Below are 21670 nucleotides of genomic sequence, written 5' to 3'. Positions count from 1 at the left end.
TAATACACCAACTTTAAGAAACCGATGGTGCACTATTTGTGCAGAAACACGCGTTTTCAAGCAAATCAACTTACGTTGATGACACAGGCATCCTTTGGGTGGCCATCTTGTGTAACAAAGCAGCCAATGGGAAATCCTGGATTGCAAAACTTTTGGCCATCTTCTACATCATAGCACCATGAGACGGGCATGTTATCAACAATCCTACAAAATGTACAACAATTAACTTTCAAATAGCAAGATTAAAAATAAATCAAAATTCAGAAAATCTTAGAAAATATTCTTTAAGATAAATGTGCTTATTTTTTCAATTGGTGAGCCAGCAAAAAAGGTCCAACGTTTATATAGTATACACTTGAAGGTAGAAGCACAATCACTGGAGCACAATCAAATGAAACACCAAGCCTCAGAAAGGGGAGAAGACAGTTTGGGCAACGGAATGTCCTAAGAGGAAGAAATGTCGCGAGGATTTATGGTTACAATCTTGAGTTTATGTGGGTGTTGGGATGGGATGGGGAAATACACAAGATCTATAATTTGTATTACCGCAGTCTGTGGCAACTTGAGAATACTTTGCATGTCCCATAGTGCAGGAGTTTAGGAAACACCAAATGCTTGATCTGAATGTCAGTACTTCCTCAACTTAAGGGTCAGCCGGAGCAGACGATGAGGAAAGGAGTGCTTCCTGCATTGTGTACTCCACCCCAAAGCCAAAGAGCATAAGTGGTGGTGGTGGTGATGAAGCCAGATATAATAGAGGCATTTAGATAGACACATAAATATGCCAAGATTGAAGGCGGAGGCAGTGTAGAAGGTATTAACTTGGCATCATTTCCAGCTCAGACATGGCGGGTCAAAGCAACTATTCCTGTGCTATGTTCAAAACTGAACCAAATTGCAATCATCTTTTAACTCACATTTCACCAGTTTCTGCATACAAAGTCTTCACTCTCTTGCCTCAGTTGAGGCTACAACTATACAATCTTAACATAAACAGCTTAATTCTTGGCATTGATCCGCAAATCTAGTTCTCTTGTTACAACTTGCCATTCTGATTACTACATCCTTCACTATTAGCTCACAGGAATCAGTGTTTTCAGCCATCAGGTTCACGCTGGTCACCCGGAGAACCATCCTATCCTCAGTCCCATTGCTCTGTAGCTCTGCAATGTATTCTCTCAGATGCTCATTAAATCTTACATTATTTTGCAAACTGACTACGCTAGACAAAATTTTAATTAGCCAATTAACCCAACTCATCTTTGCACAAAATTCATTGTTTTATACCATGAAGACATACCAAATGTTTGCCGTTTTAATTTACTTTTCCCTCTATTAAATCTCCCGTTATTGTTAGCTCAATTACTTTGTAAAATTTTCCAAATCCTTAGGCCGACTATTATTTTCTGTTACGCTCCAGCTACAAATGGACTGATCATTTTACCCATGAAATCTGTTGCCTCCTTAGGAATGTACATCAAGAATAAGGAAATATTTAAATAACTATCACCATACCTTATTAACCTAATTGTTCAATTTACCTTCTATACTCCACCCAAATAATTGCCAGTTGTGGTTGAGTTCCATGCATTCAAATAGAGGATCACATTTCTCTCCTTCACAAACTTTGCAGCTATACTGTCGAAATGCTGCCACTTCCCGTCACATTACCCACAATCACCACTACATAGAACAATACAGGACATCGGCCAACCAAGTCTGTGCCAACCATGATGTCAATTTAAACAAATACAATCTGCTTGCACATGGTCCATATCCCTCCATTCATTGCTAGTCCATACGTCTGCTGTTGTATCTGCTTTCAACCCTTACCCTGGCAGAGTGTTCCAAGCACCCACACTCAGGTTGAAGAAAAACTTTTATTACAAATCTTCTTTAAACTTAACCCCTTAGTTAAACCTTCATTCTATGCACTCTGGTAATTGACCTTTCCACCTTTGGAAAAAGATTTGACTATTTATCTTATTTGTTCATCTCATCATTTTATAATTTCTCTCAGGGTGCGTGCTGATGTCAGCCATTTAAATTCATAGGAATAACAGGAACTGAAAAGTCATTAATGTCTAGAAACCTTCAGGAACTTACCAATGATGCTGGTAATTTAGGAGAATTCCTTTCTTTAAGAAGGACAGTTTGTCCATACTCCCTTTATCTTTTGGTTCATAGGATTTTATGCAAATTGGTTTACATGTTTCAGGTTTGTTAAAGGTAAACTGTTGGATGGAAAAAAACAATAATTAGTATCTCATGGTTTTTTTATATTAATTATAATTAACCTGCTGCCTGTAAAAAAATAATGAACACATTGAGCACATTAGATTTGAATATTTGGCTGCTTTGGAGAAAGAAGATAACCAACAAAGTTAGCAATTACTGATTTTATCTCTGTATTGGCAAAACAGGTTTTTCTTAAAAATACAAAGTGAAGATTTGCAACAGTGATCTTTTCCACCTTAATACAAATGTTGCATTCAACGCTGTCAATGCATCACCAATCAATACAATAATCTCTACCAAGATACTTTATGAACAGTGAAGACTTGTTGCAATATCACTTGCAAATTATTTCAACTTTAATTGCCCATATGCATTTTAATTTACATCCTTCTTTCAATTTCATATCACAGAACTAAAGAGGTTTCATGGTTTTGCCATTAGACTCATGCTGACTATCTGCAAGAGAAGGCTAGTTATTCTAATATCCCACACTTCCTCTTTAGCCAGCAGTTTCTCTCTATTCTACAATCTAGCCTATCAAGGATATTTCATTGCCTCTTTTTGCTCTTCAGTTCTCTCCTACACTTTTTATATTCCTTGAGCATCGCTCGACTCCGGTTGCCTGTACCTGTGATATGCTGGTTTTTTGTTCCTGATCAAATCTTCCATGCCATTTGCCATCCAAGATTCTATCATTCATCATGCTATCTATACCTTTCATTGTCACTGGAACATGCTGGTTCTGAACTCTTACTAACTCTCCCAAAAGAGATGCAAGCATCTGCTCTCAATCCACTTCTCGCAGTTCCTCTTTTGAGCCATTAAGATCAGTCTTCACCACCCCACAACCTTCCCAAATTTATGACCATGACTTGAGGACCAGCCTTATCCCCTCTAGAACTGCTTTGTGGTGGCTGATTCCAAAGAGTTCTGCAATCGACCCTTCGACCACCTACCAATGTTCATTTCTTAATGTCCAAAATTGCCCCATCTCTTGGAAAAACGATCCTGGTTTTATCTTAGTAAAATACCACCCACTATTATAAACCTATTGTTCTTGGATGCATTTATCAAATTCTACCCCATGTAATTCCCTTGTGCTAACCAATGCCATTCAATCCTAGAAAAGTTCAAACCCCCACCATTATAACCCTATTGCTCCTAAACCTTTCTGTGAACTGTCCCTCTAATTTCCGTTGACTATTGGTAAACTTGCAATATAAGCCAAGCAAAAGTGATCACCATGCTCATTAAATTCTAGCCACATGGCCTTGTTCGACGGTTCTTCTAAGATACCGTAGGTACAGGTGCACAACCTTTTATCCGAAAGCCTTGGGACCAGACACTTTTCGTAATTCAGAATTTGTCGGTCTGCGGAATGGAAATTTTTTAGCGTAGATTTTAATGGCTGGCTAAATGGTAGAGTGCTCGGCTCATATCCGCAAGGTCGCGAGTTTGCGCCTTGATCCCGGCAGTTACTCGGTCGCGAGTTTGAGTCTTCAATGTAGTTTTTTTCTTGCAGAATAAATGTTTGTATGAAATGCAGTGTAGGAGAGGTGTACTGACTGTGTGGGCAGAACTTTGGAAGTGATTGCCCACCAGTCTAAAAAGCCGCTGTGTCTCCCTGTCCCTGGGATAGTAGGGGGCGATCAAACAGCACAATACCCCCCTCCCCCTCCAACTCCAGAGGAATCCTCTCCGCGATGGGCCGCTACGGCGACAAGTGGCAGTTTGCCCACAGCCCGAGCTGCGCCACCCCAAGAAGAAGACGTACCTTGCACACCATCAGCTTCTGCCCCTACGTGTTCCCCTGGAGTTGGAGCGGGGCTGGGCTGGAGTTGCTGCTGGCTGTGGGTCTCTGGGATCTCCGTGCTTGCGGTGGGCCTGGGGGTCGCTGTCCCGTTGGTCCTGACGTCTCCGGCCACCCCCCTGGACTGGAGCTGAGACTGGGAACTGTACCGCCCTTGCCCCCTCCCTCTGCAACTGCAAACAACCCCACTCTCCTGCAAGGGCGGTACAGTTCCCGGAGGGTAGCAGGTGGCCGGAGACGTCAGGACCAACAGGAACCCGCTCCCCGATGGGCCCCTACGACGCCCCGAGCTGCGCCCCGTCATCCGCAACCCAGGTTCCTCTGTAGTTGGAGCGGGGCTGGGCTGGGCTGCTGTTGGCTGTGGGTCTCTGGGTTCTCCGTGCTTGCGGTGGGCCTGGTGGTCGACGTCCAATTGGTCCCGACGTCTCCGGTGACTGCACTGTATGCTACCATCGCCGACATGAAGACAGTGCAAAGCCCCCGCGCCGGTGCAATGAGCGGGGAGCTGGAGAGGGGAGGGATGGGGTCACACACATGGCCGGGAAGCAGAGGGGTGTAGGTGGGGTGAAATTGAAGGGAGCGACAATCTGCTGCTGCCTGCACGCTGAGTTGAGAAGTTCCCACGCAAGACTCATGATACACTGTGTATCGTGAGTCTACCGTGGGAACGTTTTAACTCAGCGGGCAGGTAGCAGCATATTGTCAATTATTAACCCTCCCGCGCAATATACCCTCACCTTCTCTTTTATGAATGGGGATTTAGTTCCCCTTTCTTCGAGGACCGACCGGAGGTTCCGCTGTCACCTCTGCGGGCCGCCCTCGGTGAACGTTTTCAAGGACCTTTCTTCAAGGACCGAAAAAATGTCGCTATTCGGAGGTTTTCGTTATTTGGATCTTCGGATAAAAGGTTGTGCACCTGTACTGACATGACAATCATCTTAATTAATAATGCAACTCTCCCTCTGTGACAATTGTAACATCTATAGCCTGGGATGTTAAAATGCCAGTCCTGCCCTTCCCTCAACAATTGGAGTAACATTATAATTTCATGTGCGAATCCATACTCTAAGGTCACCTTTATTCACCCTCTTCACCTTATCCAAGTCCTCTACCTACTTCTTGACAATTCGATGTATGAACCCACATGTGACTATTAATTTGCTATTCCGGAAGATGATTTTATACAATTTCCTATCAATTATCATGGCTACTTTTACTCAAGATTAATATGCACAACACAAGGCCAATTGTATCAATTATACCACAATTTTAATGCTATGCTGAAGAGTACTAAAATACTTACTACCAATCACATCTAAAGTCCCATGGTACAATACCTTGTATGGTGATGACTCAATCCTCTCACCAAACAACACTTGCCCCAAATTTTCCGAAGGACGTTTCTCAGTTTCATTCTGACAAAAGTCAAACCTTCACAAAAATAACATACAATTGTAAATACACATGATCATGTTTCAACTTATCTAGTGTAAACAGCTAAAGGAAGCAACAATTGGCAGTAGGAAACTTGGGATATTCTTAATACATTTTAGAAAAGAAAACAGCAACAAGTAATGTTCAACCATTAAAATCTTAATAACTAAACAAACTATTTCAGAAGCATGTCCACTTTAAAATACTATGCCCCATATTGATATGGGAAGATATAGGAAAACTTAAAAATGTTCAGCAGGTCAGACGTATGGAGAATTTAACATTTTAGAAACAGTGAACTACACATGTCTGTTACAAAAAAGACAAAGTGCTAGAGTAACTCAGCAGGTCAGGTAAAATTTGGAAAACATGGATAGATGACATTGTGGGTCTGGACTCTTCTTCAGACTGATTGTACGCGGGCAGGGGGAATAAAGCTGGAAGCAGGGAGGAGCAAGCCAAAGCCTGTAGATAATGGGTTTATACAGGTGACATGGGTTTCGAAGGGAAAATGGTTGGACAAAGGCCAGAAGGTTGGAGACAAAAAAATTGAAGAGTTGTAAATTGTGAAGCTAAAGCAAGGAATGTAGGTGGAGGGGAGAAATAAGTGCCTGTCCAATTGGGGCACAGGGAAGAGCAGGCCTGTGGTGTGGAAGAGCTGTGGTGGAGGGGTTGTACCTAAAATTGGAGAATTCAATGTTCTTACCATTGGATTGTAACATTTAAGGTCAATGGCCTTTCGTCAGAACTGTATGGCATGAACTTTATTGTTAATTTAGATCTTGAAGTCATTGTACATGAATGTATTGCAGATGGTATTTAATCACTGCTTTAACATAATTAGCACACCTCAACAGTAGCAAACCCAAGTTTACTGAACATATGGATAAAATATTATTAAAATTAAGTTAAAAATAATTAAAGAAGAAAGGAGCCTCACAATGTACACCTTGCACATTTTATTATCCTATAGGAACTCACCTGCTTTCTGCTCCCTGTATTCTTCCTTTCTATTTTAATAACATATGGTACTTAATCCTTACAATTGTTGTGGTTACCAAATACATTTGAATACAGTTAAAATGTAGTAAATTCTAACAAATAATTCAGTGATTATTATTAAAACTGCTGTAGATTGAAAACCAGGGATCAATGCAATTGGGCACAGCATTTATTTTAGTTACCCACACTATCACTTGCTCACAATACCAGATAGTTGGTTTGGAATCATTAGACGATAGACGATTTGTACCATATAGCAGGACACAAAATATTTATCACCAGATTTAATGGGCTGAAAACATTGGTTTGAGTTGCATTGCCAGAGAATTGCAATAGCAATTTAGTGACATTATTCAAGAAACAATTAAGGGAAAAACAAAATCATTACACGAGTCAGTCTGGCCTGTGTGCCACACAAGTTGTTGGGGAATACGGAGCTGAAATGAATCATTGAAACAAGGCACAAACTAATCAAAATTAGTTACTGCAATGTGTTACAGGAGATAGTGCCAGCGAGGTTCTACAAAATTGTCACGAAAAGTTAAGGTGAATTTTAAAGGTTTGACAAGGCCACACAGAATGGACAAGGAAGGTTCAGTTCATAACATGGGGAAATGGTAAATTGAATCTATGACTGGCTCCGAGTTGCTTCAGTGTAAAAAGCAGAAAAATAATTGTAAACAGTTAAGTGGCAGGAAAACTTTTGACAGAAGCACATACAGAAACTCAATCCAAGTCAAACAAGGCAATATATATGGAAATAGCAAATAAGCCAAACAAATACATTAAAAAAAATCATAATTTATTTGGATTAAAAAGGAGTACAGGTTCATAATAAGATAGTTAAGATATAACATGTCACTTTCTTTTATTAACCAAGATAAATGAGGTTGTGCTAGAACGTTATAAAAACAGCAGTTGGATCACATGACAAGAAGAATGAAACAAAGGACAAGAATGGGTGACGTTTTGGTTTGAGGCCCTTGTTCGAGATACAGAGGTAAGGAAGTGTCAGGTGTAGGGGATGGAGATCAAAGAATATGTAGAATAGATTGTCAATTCAATATTGCTACAGAGGAGAAATTTGGAAAATTCATTACCCTGGGGTACAATGCTCACAAATGCAGCTTAATTGACGATTTATAAATGTACTCACGCATCATATTCATATGGTAGGACGGATTCCACAGAGTCCAATCTATTCACAAATACTTCGATGTTTGACTAAAAACAGAAAACAACATTTTTAAGATTTGCATTGTGAATACAATTTCAAAGTAATCTAAATGTTTGCCCAATGTTAAAATTTCGCTGAAAACGTATTCAAAATGCAGGGGATAACATTTTTGCAGTTGCAGGTTTGCTCTAAACATTGTAATCCACTTGCACAAAGTAAAAATAACTGTAGATTGGCTATTGCATGTTAGCCAATCGGAATGCTTACTAGTAATGACCCCGCCTAGTGCATGCTTATAGTGTTAAGAACTGGTTTATTACATTCCGTAGATGCAGCAGACTGAACGTATAATGTACTGCATATCTAACACTGAGATGTATATTAAAGATGCTTACACCTTTAACTATGTACGAATCAGGTAATTACAATAACAATTCTGTTTATTGTTTGTAGGTGGGCAGAGCTCCGTAAACCACTACACCACAAGTACATCAGGATAATTTTGTAGTAGGTTGCTGTTCCGATGTGTCGCAGAGACAATCTACGATACATTTTTCAAAGACAACATGAATATATAACTTTCACCTCATTGTTCCTTTGCAACCTGTGCCTGAAGCTGCCGCTTGGCTCTTTGGTGAAATGCACCAATTTAAGATAAGCCAAATGCAAGCAAATGGGACCGGGTTGAAGTATAAAACATAGTCAGCATGGACAATTTATGCCAAACCCAAAACATCATCAGTTCCTTTTCTCCAGAGATGCTGCCTGTACCACTGAGGTACTCCAGCTTTTTGTGTCTATCGTTGGTCAAAACACAGTACAGCAAAAAAAGCAGCGTTTCGAAAAGCATGCCACTATGCATTAATGTCAACTAAAATGTTGTTTAATGGACGGTACAGTGAACCCAGCATTACGGTAACATTGTTTAATATTGTACAAAATACCATTAATCTGACTGATAGATCTTTTAATTTATTGCTGGTCAGTTACTTTTGATGAATGGCTTTGATGAGGAATATGGGATAGTTATTAGGGAGTTAGGTGAGAAGCATTTTCATCAAATGTTGTCAGGATTTATTCCAACCGAAAAGGGCCTGAACGTACAATTAATTATATTTGAAAGGGGAACGGGTAAATACCTGAACGTAAGTGGTTCAAGAAGGCGGGGCAATGAGACAATTCCCAGAGAACCAGCTGAATCGTCAAGAACGATTGATGTTGAAGAAGAGTTCCTTTCACAGTGTGTGGGGAGTCTGGCCAGGGGTAACGTTGCGGGGAGGGCAGGAGCGTTGAGAAGGAGGGGGATCGGGGATCATGCCAGCAACTCACTCACTCACCGCTGCAACTACGCTCCAGGCGTGGAGCCACCGCATTGTGGCCGGGGAGGGAAGTAGCTCGGATGGCTGCGAGCGGCCGCCGGGACCGGACAACGGATACGCTACAATACCATAGGGAAAGGATTTTAATTAAATAGAAGCAAATACAAAACAAAGTTGAAAAGATGCTGTAAATGGCTGGAGGAAAAGGCTTAAAAATGGGAAATGGTAAAAGACTGACAGGAAGGGGTAGAGAGTACAATTTATAGGGTAGTTCTGTGGATAAGGTTAGTTTACTAAATAGAAAAAAAATTCCAGGTTATGTGAATGCACATTTGAAACAAAGATGAATTGTGAGGCCACAAAATACAAATAATTGCTGTCTTGCAGAGACATGGCCACAAGGTGACAGATTGGGACCCAAATATTGATGGGTACATAACATGTTGAAAAGACAGAAAGACGTGCAAGGTAGTGGAGATTTTCTGATAATTAATGATTGCCTGAATGCGATAGAAGAGAATGACCCAAGTTCGGGAAATCGTGATGCAGAAGCAGTACAGGTGGATGTGAGAAATGCTAAAAGCAAAAAGCCACTTGTGGACTTGGTGTACATTCCTCATTGCAACCACATGGCAGGATAGAGTGGTGCTGTTTTTGTGGACAAAAAGGCGCCAGTACACCCTGGTAAGAATCATATCACATGGCCAGAAAATGAAATAACAACTTGGCTCCAGCAGAGTGCAAGTCCTGGTACTATTTAATGAGATCAATTATCTCATTGTGATAACATCCCTAGCTGCCAGTGATCTTCATACACAATAAATTTAGTTTGAGGGGCAAGGAATAGGTCATAGCTCAGATTTTAAACTTAAATAAGGGCAATAATGAAAGCTATAACTAGTCAAAGTGAAGTGATTGGTTAGTCAGGATGCAGTAGCAAGCATTTTAAGGGATTTTTCCAAAATACATTTCCATCAAGAATAGTTTCAAGGAAAGGATCCATCATCTAAAGTTGACAAATATTTTAGATTTAAAATTGGCTTGGCCATACAAGACAGTGGGTACGTAATGAATCTTTCCCTGCCTCTATATATTAATTAAAAAATCTTGGACAAAACAAAGATGGGCTGATTAGTAAGTTTACAGACAACACAGAAAGTGGTGGAGTTGTGCATAGTGAAGGAGGCTGTCAAAAGGATACAGCGGGATAATGATCAGTTGCAGATATGGGCACAGAAATGGCAGATGGAATTTAATCAGAGAAAACGTAATGTGTTGCATTTTGGGAGGTTAAAATGGGAAAATAGAGAGTAAATGGCATGTCGCTTTCGATCATTGGTGCACAGAGGGATCGCAAGGTGCAAGTATATAGCTCCTTGAACATGGCAACACCAATAGCAGGCTTGGGGCACCAAATATAAAAGTTATCGTCATGCTGTAGCGCTACAGAACTTTGGTGAGGCCACATATGGGGTATCGTGTACAGTTCTAGTCACCATATTACAGGAAGGAAATGGAGCCTTTGGAGATGGCATGGAAGAGGATCACCAAGATATCATCTGCATGAGAGAGTAGTAGCAAAGAAGTGGTTCAACAGAATCTGACTGTTTTCTCTGGAGCATCAGAGATTGCAGGTAGACCTGAAAGAAGTACAGGAAAACCTCGCTTTAATAGTGCCTTTATAATGGATTTTGGTTATAGCAATCAGACCTGCTGATGCCGCCTCCAGCTCGCAAATCCATCAGATGGCCCTCTTCACTTACAGCACTGTCCGGTTGGCATGGATAGGTGATATCGGATCAGGGACACCGTGGGGCTTCCTCCCATCTCACCACCGCTTCTCTTCTGTCAGACGTCACTTTGTCCACTCAGCCTCTATCCCCTTCCAGCTTTGTTTGCCTGCTCCTCCTCCACCTCCCTCCACCTTGTCCACTTGGCACCTTCTCCCCCACCACGGCCTCCTCCACCCGTCACTTTGTCCACTTGGCCCCTGCCCCCCCTTTTCCTGTTGTCTTGTCCATTCAGCCTCTCCCCCAGACCCGCCACCCATATCCTCCTCTTTCTCCCCGGTCGCCAACATACTACACCTTGGAAGTGGGGAGCAGACAAATCAACAGGCAAAAGCAAGAAGTGACAGCTGGTGAGAGGGGAGGGAGCCCCACGGTGACCCTGTCAGCAGCCTGAAGAAAGCATCGCAAGCCAGGGGCTACAATGTGATCTGGAACAACAGCTGCATCAACTGGTGAAGGGCTTGTTGGTGTAGACCAGCAGCATTGACGCCTAATCTTAGATGCAACGACACAGTGCTGGGTAACTCCGCAGACCGAATAAGTCTGAAGGGATCCGATATCACCTAGCCATGTTCTTCGGACATGCTGCCTGACCTATTGAGTTCTCCAACATTTTGTGTCCTTTTGTGAATTAACCACCATCTGTCGTTCTTTTGATTCAAGTACATACAATGATAATACCTTACTCAATTATATGGGACAATCGGCAATAACGGACACCATTCCCTCCCCGTGGACTGTTATAACACGTGTTTGCTGTATTTAAAATAACAAGAGGCATGGAAGATATAGGCAGAGTATTTTTCCCCTGCAGAATAGAAATATCAAACACTAGAGAGCTTTGCAGTAAGAAGGAGAAAGTTTAAGAGAGATGTTTGTGACAATTTTCATTTTAAACACTGCATTAGGTACCTAGAACATGTTACCAGGGGTAGAGGTGGGTGTAGACAATAGCAACCTCTGAGAGGCAATTAGAAAGGCACGTGAACATGCAGGGAATAAAGGTATATGGACCATGTGCAGGCAATGGGACAAGTTTAATTTGCATCACGGTTAGCACTGATATCACATGCTGAAGGGCCTGTTACTGCGCTGTATTGTTGCATTTTCTAAATAGTTATGACCTATTCCTTGTCCCTCAAACTAAATAGTTAAAAATAGCATTTAAAGATAAATATAAAGGAAAGCATCAAATTAAATTAAACAAAGTGGCAAATCAAAAGGCTGGAGGGAATTTAAAAACACAAATGAATGGCTTGAAAATTACCAGGAAAGAAAATTTGAACCCGAAAAGAAGCTAACCAGAAGCACATTAAAATATAGTTAGAACCAAAAGAAGAGTTAAAGGGTTTGGCCATAGATTCGACAGAAAACCAGTCTGGGGAGTTCATTAACGGAGAGATATTTTGCATCCGTGTTCAATATGCAAGTAATGTCCCGGAAATAGCTGCAATTTGGGAATTGGAAGGGAAAGGGGAACACCAGAAAATCACAATCATTAGGGCAGTGATACTGAGCGAATTGTGGGACTACGAGCTGACATGTCTCCAGGCTTTGAGCCTCGTGTCTTAGAAGTAGTTAGTGGGATAGTTGTTGCATTGGCTTTAATTTCTAAAATTGCTTACATCTGCAGGGCTCGAAATTAGCGGTTGCCCGGGTGCCAATGACCACCCAAAGTGCCGCCGGGCAACCTAAATGCCGAGTCATTTTGCCCGGCTTGGCACTGTAGATACTGGTTGATACCGAAGATAGACACGAAAAACTGGACTAACTCAGCGAGTCAGGCAGCATCTCTGGAGAAAAGGAACGTGACGTTTCGTGTTGGCGGCGACGACGTAGTGAGGAGCAAAGATACGGGGTGTAGGGTGACGAAGGGTCGGAGTGAATGACGGGCCCTCACAGCAGCGGCCACAGCTACAGCGATAGCGGCACCTCCTCACCCTGCAGCACCCCGCCCGCCCTAATAGCGGCCGCTGCTTGCCACTCCGCTAACGGCGATACCGCTTTCAAAACAAACCCTCCCACATGCTGAGGCCAGGAGGAAGGAGGGAGGGGAAGGCCCCCTTCCGCCGTCTGAGGCACCTGCACCGCTCGGCCCCGCACCTTCCTGTTGGCTGGCGGAGGAGGGGAGGCGGTGTAGGTATGTTACAAAACGTACCTGAATCGTGGCTGAGCATCTGCCCCTCCCCTTGTGTGTGATTTTGGAGCTGTTTGGAGGGGGCGGGTTTAAAACCCGATTTTTACTAGGCTGTTCCAATCGCAGATGTTCAGCCTAGTAAATCATTAACGGAGAATCGCTGCAAGACCCGGTCCCAAAAGCTATTATTAGTTTTATAGGCCTCGAAGAGTAGATATAATAAATTTAAAAGCTCTCGTTCATTCCGCAAGCCCTGGCAGCCCCAGGGTTTTATAAAGCAAACAATTAAAGGTATGTACCTTATTTTTGTACATTAAATCATCATGTATATGATACCCTATAATCCTGTAATTTTCTATAGCGAGTAGCTCATTTTGGGCTTTTTATATCCCCCAGTATTTTTCTCGGCATTTGAGGGCACTAATCCAGCGCGCTGTCAACATTCTAAACCTGCGCGTTCCACATGAACCCACTAGAAAACCGATTTATTTACAGCAATTGAACACTAAATTCCTTCCATTTGGCCTATAAATTAATGTAAATTAGATATAAAAATCATGTTATATTGTGAATTATTTGTGAATAATCTTTGGACACTTAGGCTATTTAAACATGTTAATCTTTCCTTAAGAAATGTGCTTTTGACTATCTAAGATCACAGCTTTTTTGTAATGCCCATTGAAAATCAATAGGGAACAAGATGCTAATTTCCGAGTATGAAAATGGTCATAACTTTTTTAATACTTGAGATATGAAAGTGAATTTGGTGTCAAATTAAACTTATTGTTATGCTTTATCTGATGGGATAAATTGCAGACTTGATTTTTTAAATCTCAAAATTTTGTAACATTGCTAGGCGGTGGGGAGGAGATCCCAACTGCCTCCCTCTTTGGCTGCGGCACTTGGCGGTGGACAGGGATGGCCAAGGCAGCGGGGCGATGACACCGTCCGTGTCCGATGAGCGCTGACCTTCCTTCCTCCCCACCTCCCCCCTCCCCCCCCCTTTCTCTCTTGTGCGCCCCCCTTATCCTGGGACCCCTCCTCTCCCGATCATCATTCCTGCCTCGATTCAGTCTGACATCCCCTGTGCTCCCCTCCCCATCTACCCCCCCCCCCCCCCCCCCCCCCCCCCAGGATCTATTCATCCTACACTGAAAAGGGCCATATCCACCTCGCATTGATTCTCCTGCCACCCCCCCCCCCCCCATCCATCCTACACTGGTCCCCCAATTTATCCTGTACTCACCCCCTTTGCCATCCATCCTGTACTGATCATCCCCCAATTCATCCTGTACTGATCCCCTCATTCATCCTGTACTGATCCCCTCATTCATCCTGTACTGATCCCCTCATTCATCCTATACTGATACCCACATCCATCCTGTACTGATACCCTCATTCATCTTTTACTGATCCCCTCATTCATCCTGTACTGATCCACCCCTCCCCATTCATCCTGTACTGATTTTCTCATTCATCCTGTACTGATCCCCTCATTCATCCTGTACTGATCCCCTCATTCATCCTGTAGCGATCCATCCCACTCATCCTGCACAGACCCTCTGATACACACTGCACTGACCCCCCCATTCATCCTGTACTGTACCCCCATCCATCCTGTAACGATTAGACCCATTCATCCTGTAGTGATCTCCCATCCTTCCTGCATAGATCCTCCAATCCACACTGTACGAACCCCCCCCCCCCCCCCCCATCCCATTCATCCTGTACTGATCACTGGCTCATCCAGGTACTGATCAACCCATTCATCCTGTACTGATGCCCCCCGTCAATCCCGTACTGATCCACCCCATTCATCTCCGCTGACATCCCCCGCGCTCTCCCCTCACAATTTTACCTATTCCAACCAACACGCACTAATTCCCCTGCCTCAATCCATCCATCCCGCACAATAGACAATAGGTGCAGGAGTAGGCCATTCGGCCCTTCGAGCCAGCACCACCATTCAATGCGATCAGGGCTGATCATCCCCAATCAGTACCCCGTTCCTGCCTTCCCCCCATATCCCCTGACTCCGCTATCTCTAAGAGCAGGTCATTGAAGGTAGGCATGCCTCAACCCCCCCCCCCCCCCCCCCCCCCCCCACCATCTATCTGGTCCCGCACTGGATTCACAGCGCACACCACCCCCCCCCCCCCCCCCCCAGACTGACCCCTGTGCTGGAAATGTCTTCAGAGCGAAAATTGACTATGTTTGATAATGGAATGCAATCAAATGCGTTTTAAATCATAATGTTATTATTTGTTTTAATCCATAAAGATGAAACATTAAAACCGCAGTGTTCGATTGTCACTGCTACCGTTGACACGTTATTACAGAATTCATTTTAACGGCAAATCAATGCTCTTAATATGGAGTATCAGTACTGTAGTTATTTAATGAGCACCATTCACAACTATACGTTGGATTTATCCAGGTTTTAATTCTATAGTCAGTCATTTATATCACAAATTTGGTCAGGAGATATTTCAGTTGAAATTTTAACGTTAAATCTGAAGTGGGAATGATGGAAACAGCGTTTATCAATAATTATTAAAAATCTGGTGCATACAAACTGGGTATCTTCATTGCTGTTCACAACACATACATTAAATCTGAATGTCCGGTTATGTGGCATTTTGACACCTTTAAACATATTACCAAAATAACATTTGCTGCAGTTTGGCCATCTCTTGTCAATTAGTGTAATGTTTAACCTGTCAGATGGGTATAGTCGGTTTTAACAGCTATTATCATAAAATTCCTTTAGACATTTCCTTGCAACCTGTATATTTTATTGTGGATAAATTATGTGGGAAGCGAGTGTTTCTGTACCAATAGCAATAACGACCCATGCTATGGCCATGTCATGATAATTTTCGGTCCTTCACAGAAAACATGCTTGCATCAATCTGTAGTGTGCATGGTTAAACATATATGTTACCATGGTCCAGGATTTATTGACACAGGTTGATCATACGCTGAATAATCCAACCACATTTTTGTTGGGAAGTGGAAAGAACTAATAGAAATTGCATTAATTGCAATGTGTAAAAAGAGTTGAGATACTGTATTGTAACTTTGCTGCATGTCATTGTGGTATTTTTCATGTCTTGATTGGTGAATATCTTTAGTTCGTGACTTTATTTGAAGCAGAAATAATATGTGAATGCTTTTGAGTTTCCGACTGGTGAAGTTCGTTCGAGCACATCGGAAAAGTAGTAAATCTTAAATTGATCACCTAAACTCCAAAAAAGGCTGCTTAAGGGTGCCAACGCAACAGGCCAAAAAAAATGGAGTCCCTAATTCTGTGGATTCAGTAGTGGAAAATAAGCTTCTCTACTCCAAAAGAAAAGGGTGGCAACGCACAATTCATGGAGTCATAGAGTGATTCAGTGTGGAAACAAGCTTTTAGGCCCAACTTGCCCACATCGGGCAACATGTCCTAGGCTACACTCGTCACCTGCCAGCATTTGGTCCATATTCCTATCCACGTACCTGTCTAACTGCTTCATAAATGTTGGGATAGTCCCTGCCTCAACTACCTCCTCTGAATGAATGTTCCATACATCCACCACCCTTTGTGTGAAAAAGTCACCCCTCAGATTTCTATTAAATCTTTTCTCCTTCACTTTAAACCTGTCTTCAATTCACCTACACTGGGCAAGAGACTGTGCATCTACCCGATCTATTCCTCTCATGATCTTATACACTTCTATCCTCATCCTCCTGCACTCCAAAGAATAGAGTCCCACCCTACTCAACGTCTGCCTATAGCTCAGACCCTCTAGTCCTGGGAACATGCTCGTAAATTTTCTCTGTACCCTTTCCAGCTTGACAACATCTTTCCTATAATATGGTGTCCAAAACTGAACACAATACTCTAAACGTAGCCTCATCAACGTCGTATACAATTGAAACATGACCTCCCAACTTCAATACTCATTGTTCTTTTGTCTTCAATCAGATTTGTGAACCACAACCTCCCTCGTACAAAACCAAGCTGACTCTTGATGAAGTCGACCCTTCAATAAGACTCAAGGACTCTTTATGATTAACCGTCAGCAGCGAGTTTTACTTGCACAAGATGCAAAGTGTCTCAGTCAAAGGCTGTGATCATAACTCCAAAGTTAAGTCGTCACAGCAGGACATTTATACACCAAAAAAGATAACAACTGAGGAAGGTAAGGTTGATTGATATGTTAATTACAGGAATTGTGCTTTACTCTTACATTGTGCAAAAGTCGCAACTTCTCAGTTCCAAAAGCAACAGGTGCAAAGGTAAGCAGACTTAATATGTTAATAATTTGACCCTGGATTGCGACTTTTGGCTCTTGGCTGAAGAGGGTACACAGGTAAAGAAGTAAATTGGTTTAATAGCAGATACCATCTGGTGGCTGCATGTGTGAAAGTAAAAATTGACAACTGATACGAGCTGGCCTTGTCGGAACTTTGTATGCAATGGAATTCAAAGATAGTGAGAACCAATATGGTAATGGCAAGTCAGTGTGTATTGGAGGTTTGATGGAAATAAGAGCCAGTATGTAAAATGGTCGATACTAGCTATGCTCTTCTGAAACCACCCAACACCTAACACGCACACCCACCCACAGTATTCCCAATGTGTTCTTATCAAGGCTCTCTGCCACTGCATCATGAAATATTTGCTGCTGCACGCACCATAAATGCCACATACTATGTGCACCTTAACTGCTTGATGCAACTGCAAAGATACCCAACTCTTTTAGTACATTAAAACTTCCCAATAATGCATCAATCAAATCATTTCCTGCCTAGGTTTTTACAACTCAAAGGGATATCTTCACATTACACTGCATCTACCATATTTTTACCCAAACTGGCAGTGGCATAGCAGTAGTTTCTTCCTTACAGCGCCCGGTGTGCTCCTGTCTATGGGTGCCATTTATGACCACACGGGTTTTCTCCGGATGTTCCGGTTTTATCCTATATTCCAAAGATGCACAGGTTTGTAGGTTAACTGGCTTGTGTCTATAGTCGCTAGTGTGTCAGATAAAATGTATGGAAAATCGCTGGTCGGTGTGCCGAAGGACCCACTTCCACGCTGTACCTCTAAACTAAAACTGTAAATTAAAAGTCAAGCAAATCTGCATCCTCCAGAATTTAGTCAAGAGTGTTTATTTGTCATATGCAACAGATATGAACGGAACAATGAAATTCTTACTTAATGTACTTTGTACTGTTTAGTTTTCAACATCAACAAACCTTGAAATACTACATTAAGTTTTCTCATCCAAATAATTCACGTTATAAACAGTAGACTCCCACACATTCTGTCCTGCAGTATCCCATACATTGCCGACTTCCACCCAGTTTCCTATCGGTCAACAAATTTTTAAGCCACGTCAATCGATAACCAGAAAGCCATGCACTTTAATTAAGCACATTCTTTACAGGCTTGCCAGACAGCCTTCATACTGCACAGTGCCTCTACGCATCAAGTGGCAAGACAAGATTCCAAACAAAGATTCTATACCAGAAAAACCTCCCCCAGCATCCACATATTGCTTAAAGAATCACAGGTAAGGTGAGAAGAACACGTCCATAGAATGCCTGTTGACAAAATATCAAAACAGCTACTTTACTGAGAACAGACTGAGGGTAAACGATCATGTGATGGACAGAAAAAAAGACACTCTTGGAAGAGTTTCAACGTTAACTACATTATCTCTGAACTAAACTAAATTAATACATACAACCAGGAACAACAAATATTGGATGATCCTGTTGGGTGTACGAGTAAAAAGTGGTGCACATTGTAATGGAGAAGCAAAGAGGAAAATAATCTTGAAAACCAGGAACCACTGATGCTAAGGCATCCCTACACCTGTCACTTCTGTGGAAGGAAAATTTGATCCCAGATCGGTCTAATCAGCTTTCTCTATACACATTGCAATATCATGGTCTTACATAAGAACAACATATGTGCACAGTAACCTCGCAAATATCTGCTGAAAATTTAAGTCCATTTAGGACAGCACAGTGGCACAGCTGGTAGAGCCACTGCCTCAGTGCCAGACACGCAGGTTCGATCCAGATTTCAGGTGTTGTCTGCAAGGAGTTTACACGTTCTTTCTGTGACAGTGTGGGTTTCCTCTGGGTGTCCCGGTTTCCTACCCCATCCCAAAGACGTGGGTCTTCGGACTTTTTCAGTCTGAAGAAGGGTCTCGACCCAAAACGTCGCCCACTCCTTCGCTCCAGAGATGCTGCCTGGCCCGCTGAGTTACTCCAGCATTTTGTGTCCTTCAGTAGATGAAGTTGATTGATTAATTGAAAGATACAGCATTCGTCCATTGAGTCCACACCTGTTCGACCTATTCAATGTTATCCCTCTTTTGCATCCGCTCCTTACGATTTGAGGCATTTTTGCAGACCCACGTCTTTGGGATGGGGAAGAAGACTTCAGTGTTAATGGCCTCGACCAGAAACATCGCCCATTCCTTCTCACCAGAGATGCTGCCTGTCCCGCTGAATTACTCCAGCATTGTGCCTATCTTTAGTTTAAACCAGCATCTGCTGTTCCTTCCCACAACCTTCATCTGTTGGGTATAACATTGCTATTCTTTCAGTTACATCCTCAAAAAAGGTTTTGATGACTGAAGCACAACTTTTAATCCCTTCTTAAGTCTTACCATTAAGAGAATACAGCTGGGACATTACAGACTTGATGTTGAAATAGAGTAGACTAGGTCTATATTCTCTTACATTTTGTGGAATAAGGAAATAAAATTGAAGACTAAAATCTTGCAGGTTGTATTAGTCTGTTTTGCGTAGTTAAGGAATTTAGAACCTGGATTACAGGCTGAGATTAAGGAGTATATAGCGGGACTGAGACGAGGAGAAATGATCTATTCGAACAGGACTGAATTTGTACTGGATGTCTCTATCCCAATATGCCGTATAGGATTAGTAATGGAGCTAATTCAAAACAGGAACTGAAATCAAGGAAGTCGGGGGGCAACGTTGGAACAAGATTTGATCTAGTATTGATCCTAAATGAATGGCGGTGCAGGCTCCTCGGGTCGTACAGCCGCCTATCGCTCTTACTTGTGTTGGGAATGAAAATCCTGCAGATGTTGGACATACGAAATAAAGGGGAATCGCTGAGCAGATCAGGCGGCAGCAGCAGCAGCAGCGAGAATTACGGGAGATGGTGATGTGACATGGGCCATGTACCCGCTCCTGAGAGGCTGCACGTCTCCTCCGCAGGCTACCGGCCTCTCGCCCCCCGCATCCCCACGTCCGAGGCCTTGCATCGAGTGTCCAGATCAGCGGGCAGACCCGAGCCTTACCTTACACGACTCGGTCTCTTCCCCTTTCTGACAGAAGCTGACGGGCGCCAGGCCAGGCAGGTAGAATGCATCGGAGAGGCGCAGCAGGACGGCGAGCAGCAACAGCTGACGACTCGGGGCCTTCATCTTGCGGGTCAGGGCGAGGCGGCGGCGGCGGCGGCTGGGGAGCGCGGGGCCTTGTGGGTGGCTGGGCCGGCGCCTGCGCGACCCGCCCTCCCGCAACCATGGCAACCAGGCCCAAAGATTATAGGGCGGAGTATCTCGCATCTTTGGCCTGGCCAGGCCCGACCTCGGCCGGCCGGCCGCTCCCGCCTGCGTCAGGGGGCCTGGGCCTGGGCCGGAGCCGGACGCCGAGGCAGCTACACGCGGGGATCCAGTGGCAAGGTGAAATAATCAGGCAGGTAGAGAGATTAAGAGGAGAATTATTAGAGAAGGCCCAGGCACGACTTGGGTAAGAAAATATAGATATCATGGACCAAGCGCAGGTAGATGGGACTAGTGGCTGGGACATGTTGGCCGGTGTGGGAAAGTTGGCCCGAAGTGCGTTTCCACACTGTATCACTATGTGACTCTAAAGGAGACGTTTGCTGCAGTCTTTGCAAAGCAGTCAGTATTACAGCCGAGGAGGTGCTGACGCATATGAAGCAGCAATGTTACAAAATTTTGAGATTTTAAATGTCAAGTCTGCAATTTATCCCATCAGATAAAGCATAAAAAGAAGTTTAATTTGATACCTAATTCACTTTCATATCTTCAGTATTTAAAAAGTTATGGCCATTTTCATACTCGGAAATTTGCATCTTGTTCCCTATTGCTTTTCCATTGAGAACTCAAAAGCTGTGATTGAGGACAGTCAAAGGCCCATAACTTTCTTAAAAATAAAGAGAACATATTGAAATTTTCAGTTATTATAGATTGAAGTGTTCTGAAACAAATATGAAACATCTTACTTGGATGACCTGAAATGAAAGCATATAATTAGTTAGTTACCTAATTGTAGCTAATTACAAAATTGACTGGTGTGACGGAAATAGTAATAAACACGCAGACTGCCTTGAAAATTCAAAAATGTGATATTCTCAAGATCAGAACTTTAATATTATTGTATTATATGCTGTAAGTCTGTAACAGATAGGTAATTAAATTACAATTTCTAGCAAAAGACCAAGGCAGGAAAAATGTTCCCAATGTTGGCGAGTCCAGAACTAGGGGCCACAGTCTTAGAATAAAGGGGAAGCCTTTTAAGACTGAGGTGGGGAAAAAACATTTTCACCCAGAAAGTTGTGAATTTGTGGAATTGCTTGCCACAGAGGGCAGTGGAGGCCAAGTCACTGGATGGATTTAAGAGAGAGTTAGATAGAGCTCTAGGGGCTAGTGGAATCAAGGGAAATGGGGAGAAGGCAGGCACGGGTTATTGATTGGGGACGATCAG

The 21670-nt window shown here is 42.9% G+C and overlaps 1 protein-coding gene across 1 annotated transcript in view; it reads right to left on the bottom strand.

Annotated features, from left to right (window-relative positions):
• LOC129702267 (transmembrane 9 superfamily member 2-like) overlaps nt 1–20520 on the bottom strand; it is a 68392-nt gene extending 47872 nt beyond the window's left edge. The window contains exons 1-5 of the mRNA XM_055643964.1: nt 20239–20520; nt 7641–7708; nt 5386–5479; nt 2107–2234; nt 75–204 (exon numbers count right to left, since the gene is read on the bottom strand). Of these exons, the coding sequence (XP_055499939.1) occupies nt 75–204; nt 2107–2234; nt 5386–5479; nt 7641–7708; nt 20239–20505 (687 nt within the window). The 5' untranslated portion in view covers nt 20506–20520. The remainder of the gene's footprint in view (nt 1–74; nt 205–2106; nt 2235–5385; nt 5480–7640; nt 7709–20238) is intronic.
• Nucleotides 20521–21670: the final 1150 nt, after the last annotated feature.

This window comes from Leucoraja erinacea, chromosome 12, assembly GCF_028641065.1.
Source record: "Leucoraja erinacea ecotype New England chromosome 12, Leri_hhj_1, whole genome shotgun sequence".
Classification (NCBI taxonomy): domain Eukaryota; kingdom Metazoa; phylum Chordata; class Chondrichthyes; order Rajiformes; family Rajidae; genus Leucoraja; species Leucoraja erinaceus.
Note: the sequence above shows the minus strand (reverse complement) of the source record. Positions and strands in the feature narration are given on the sequence as shown.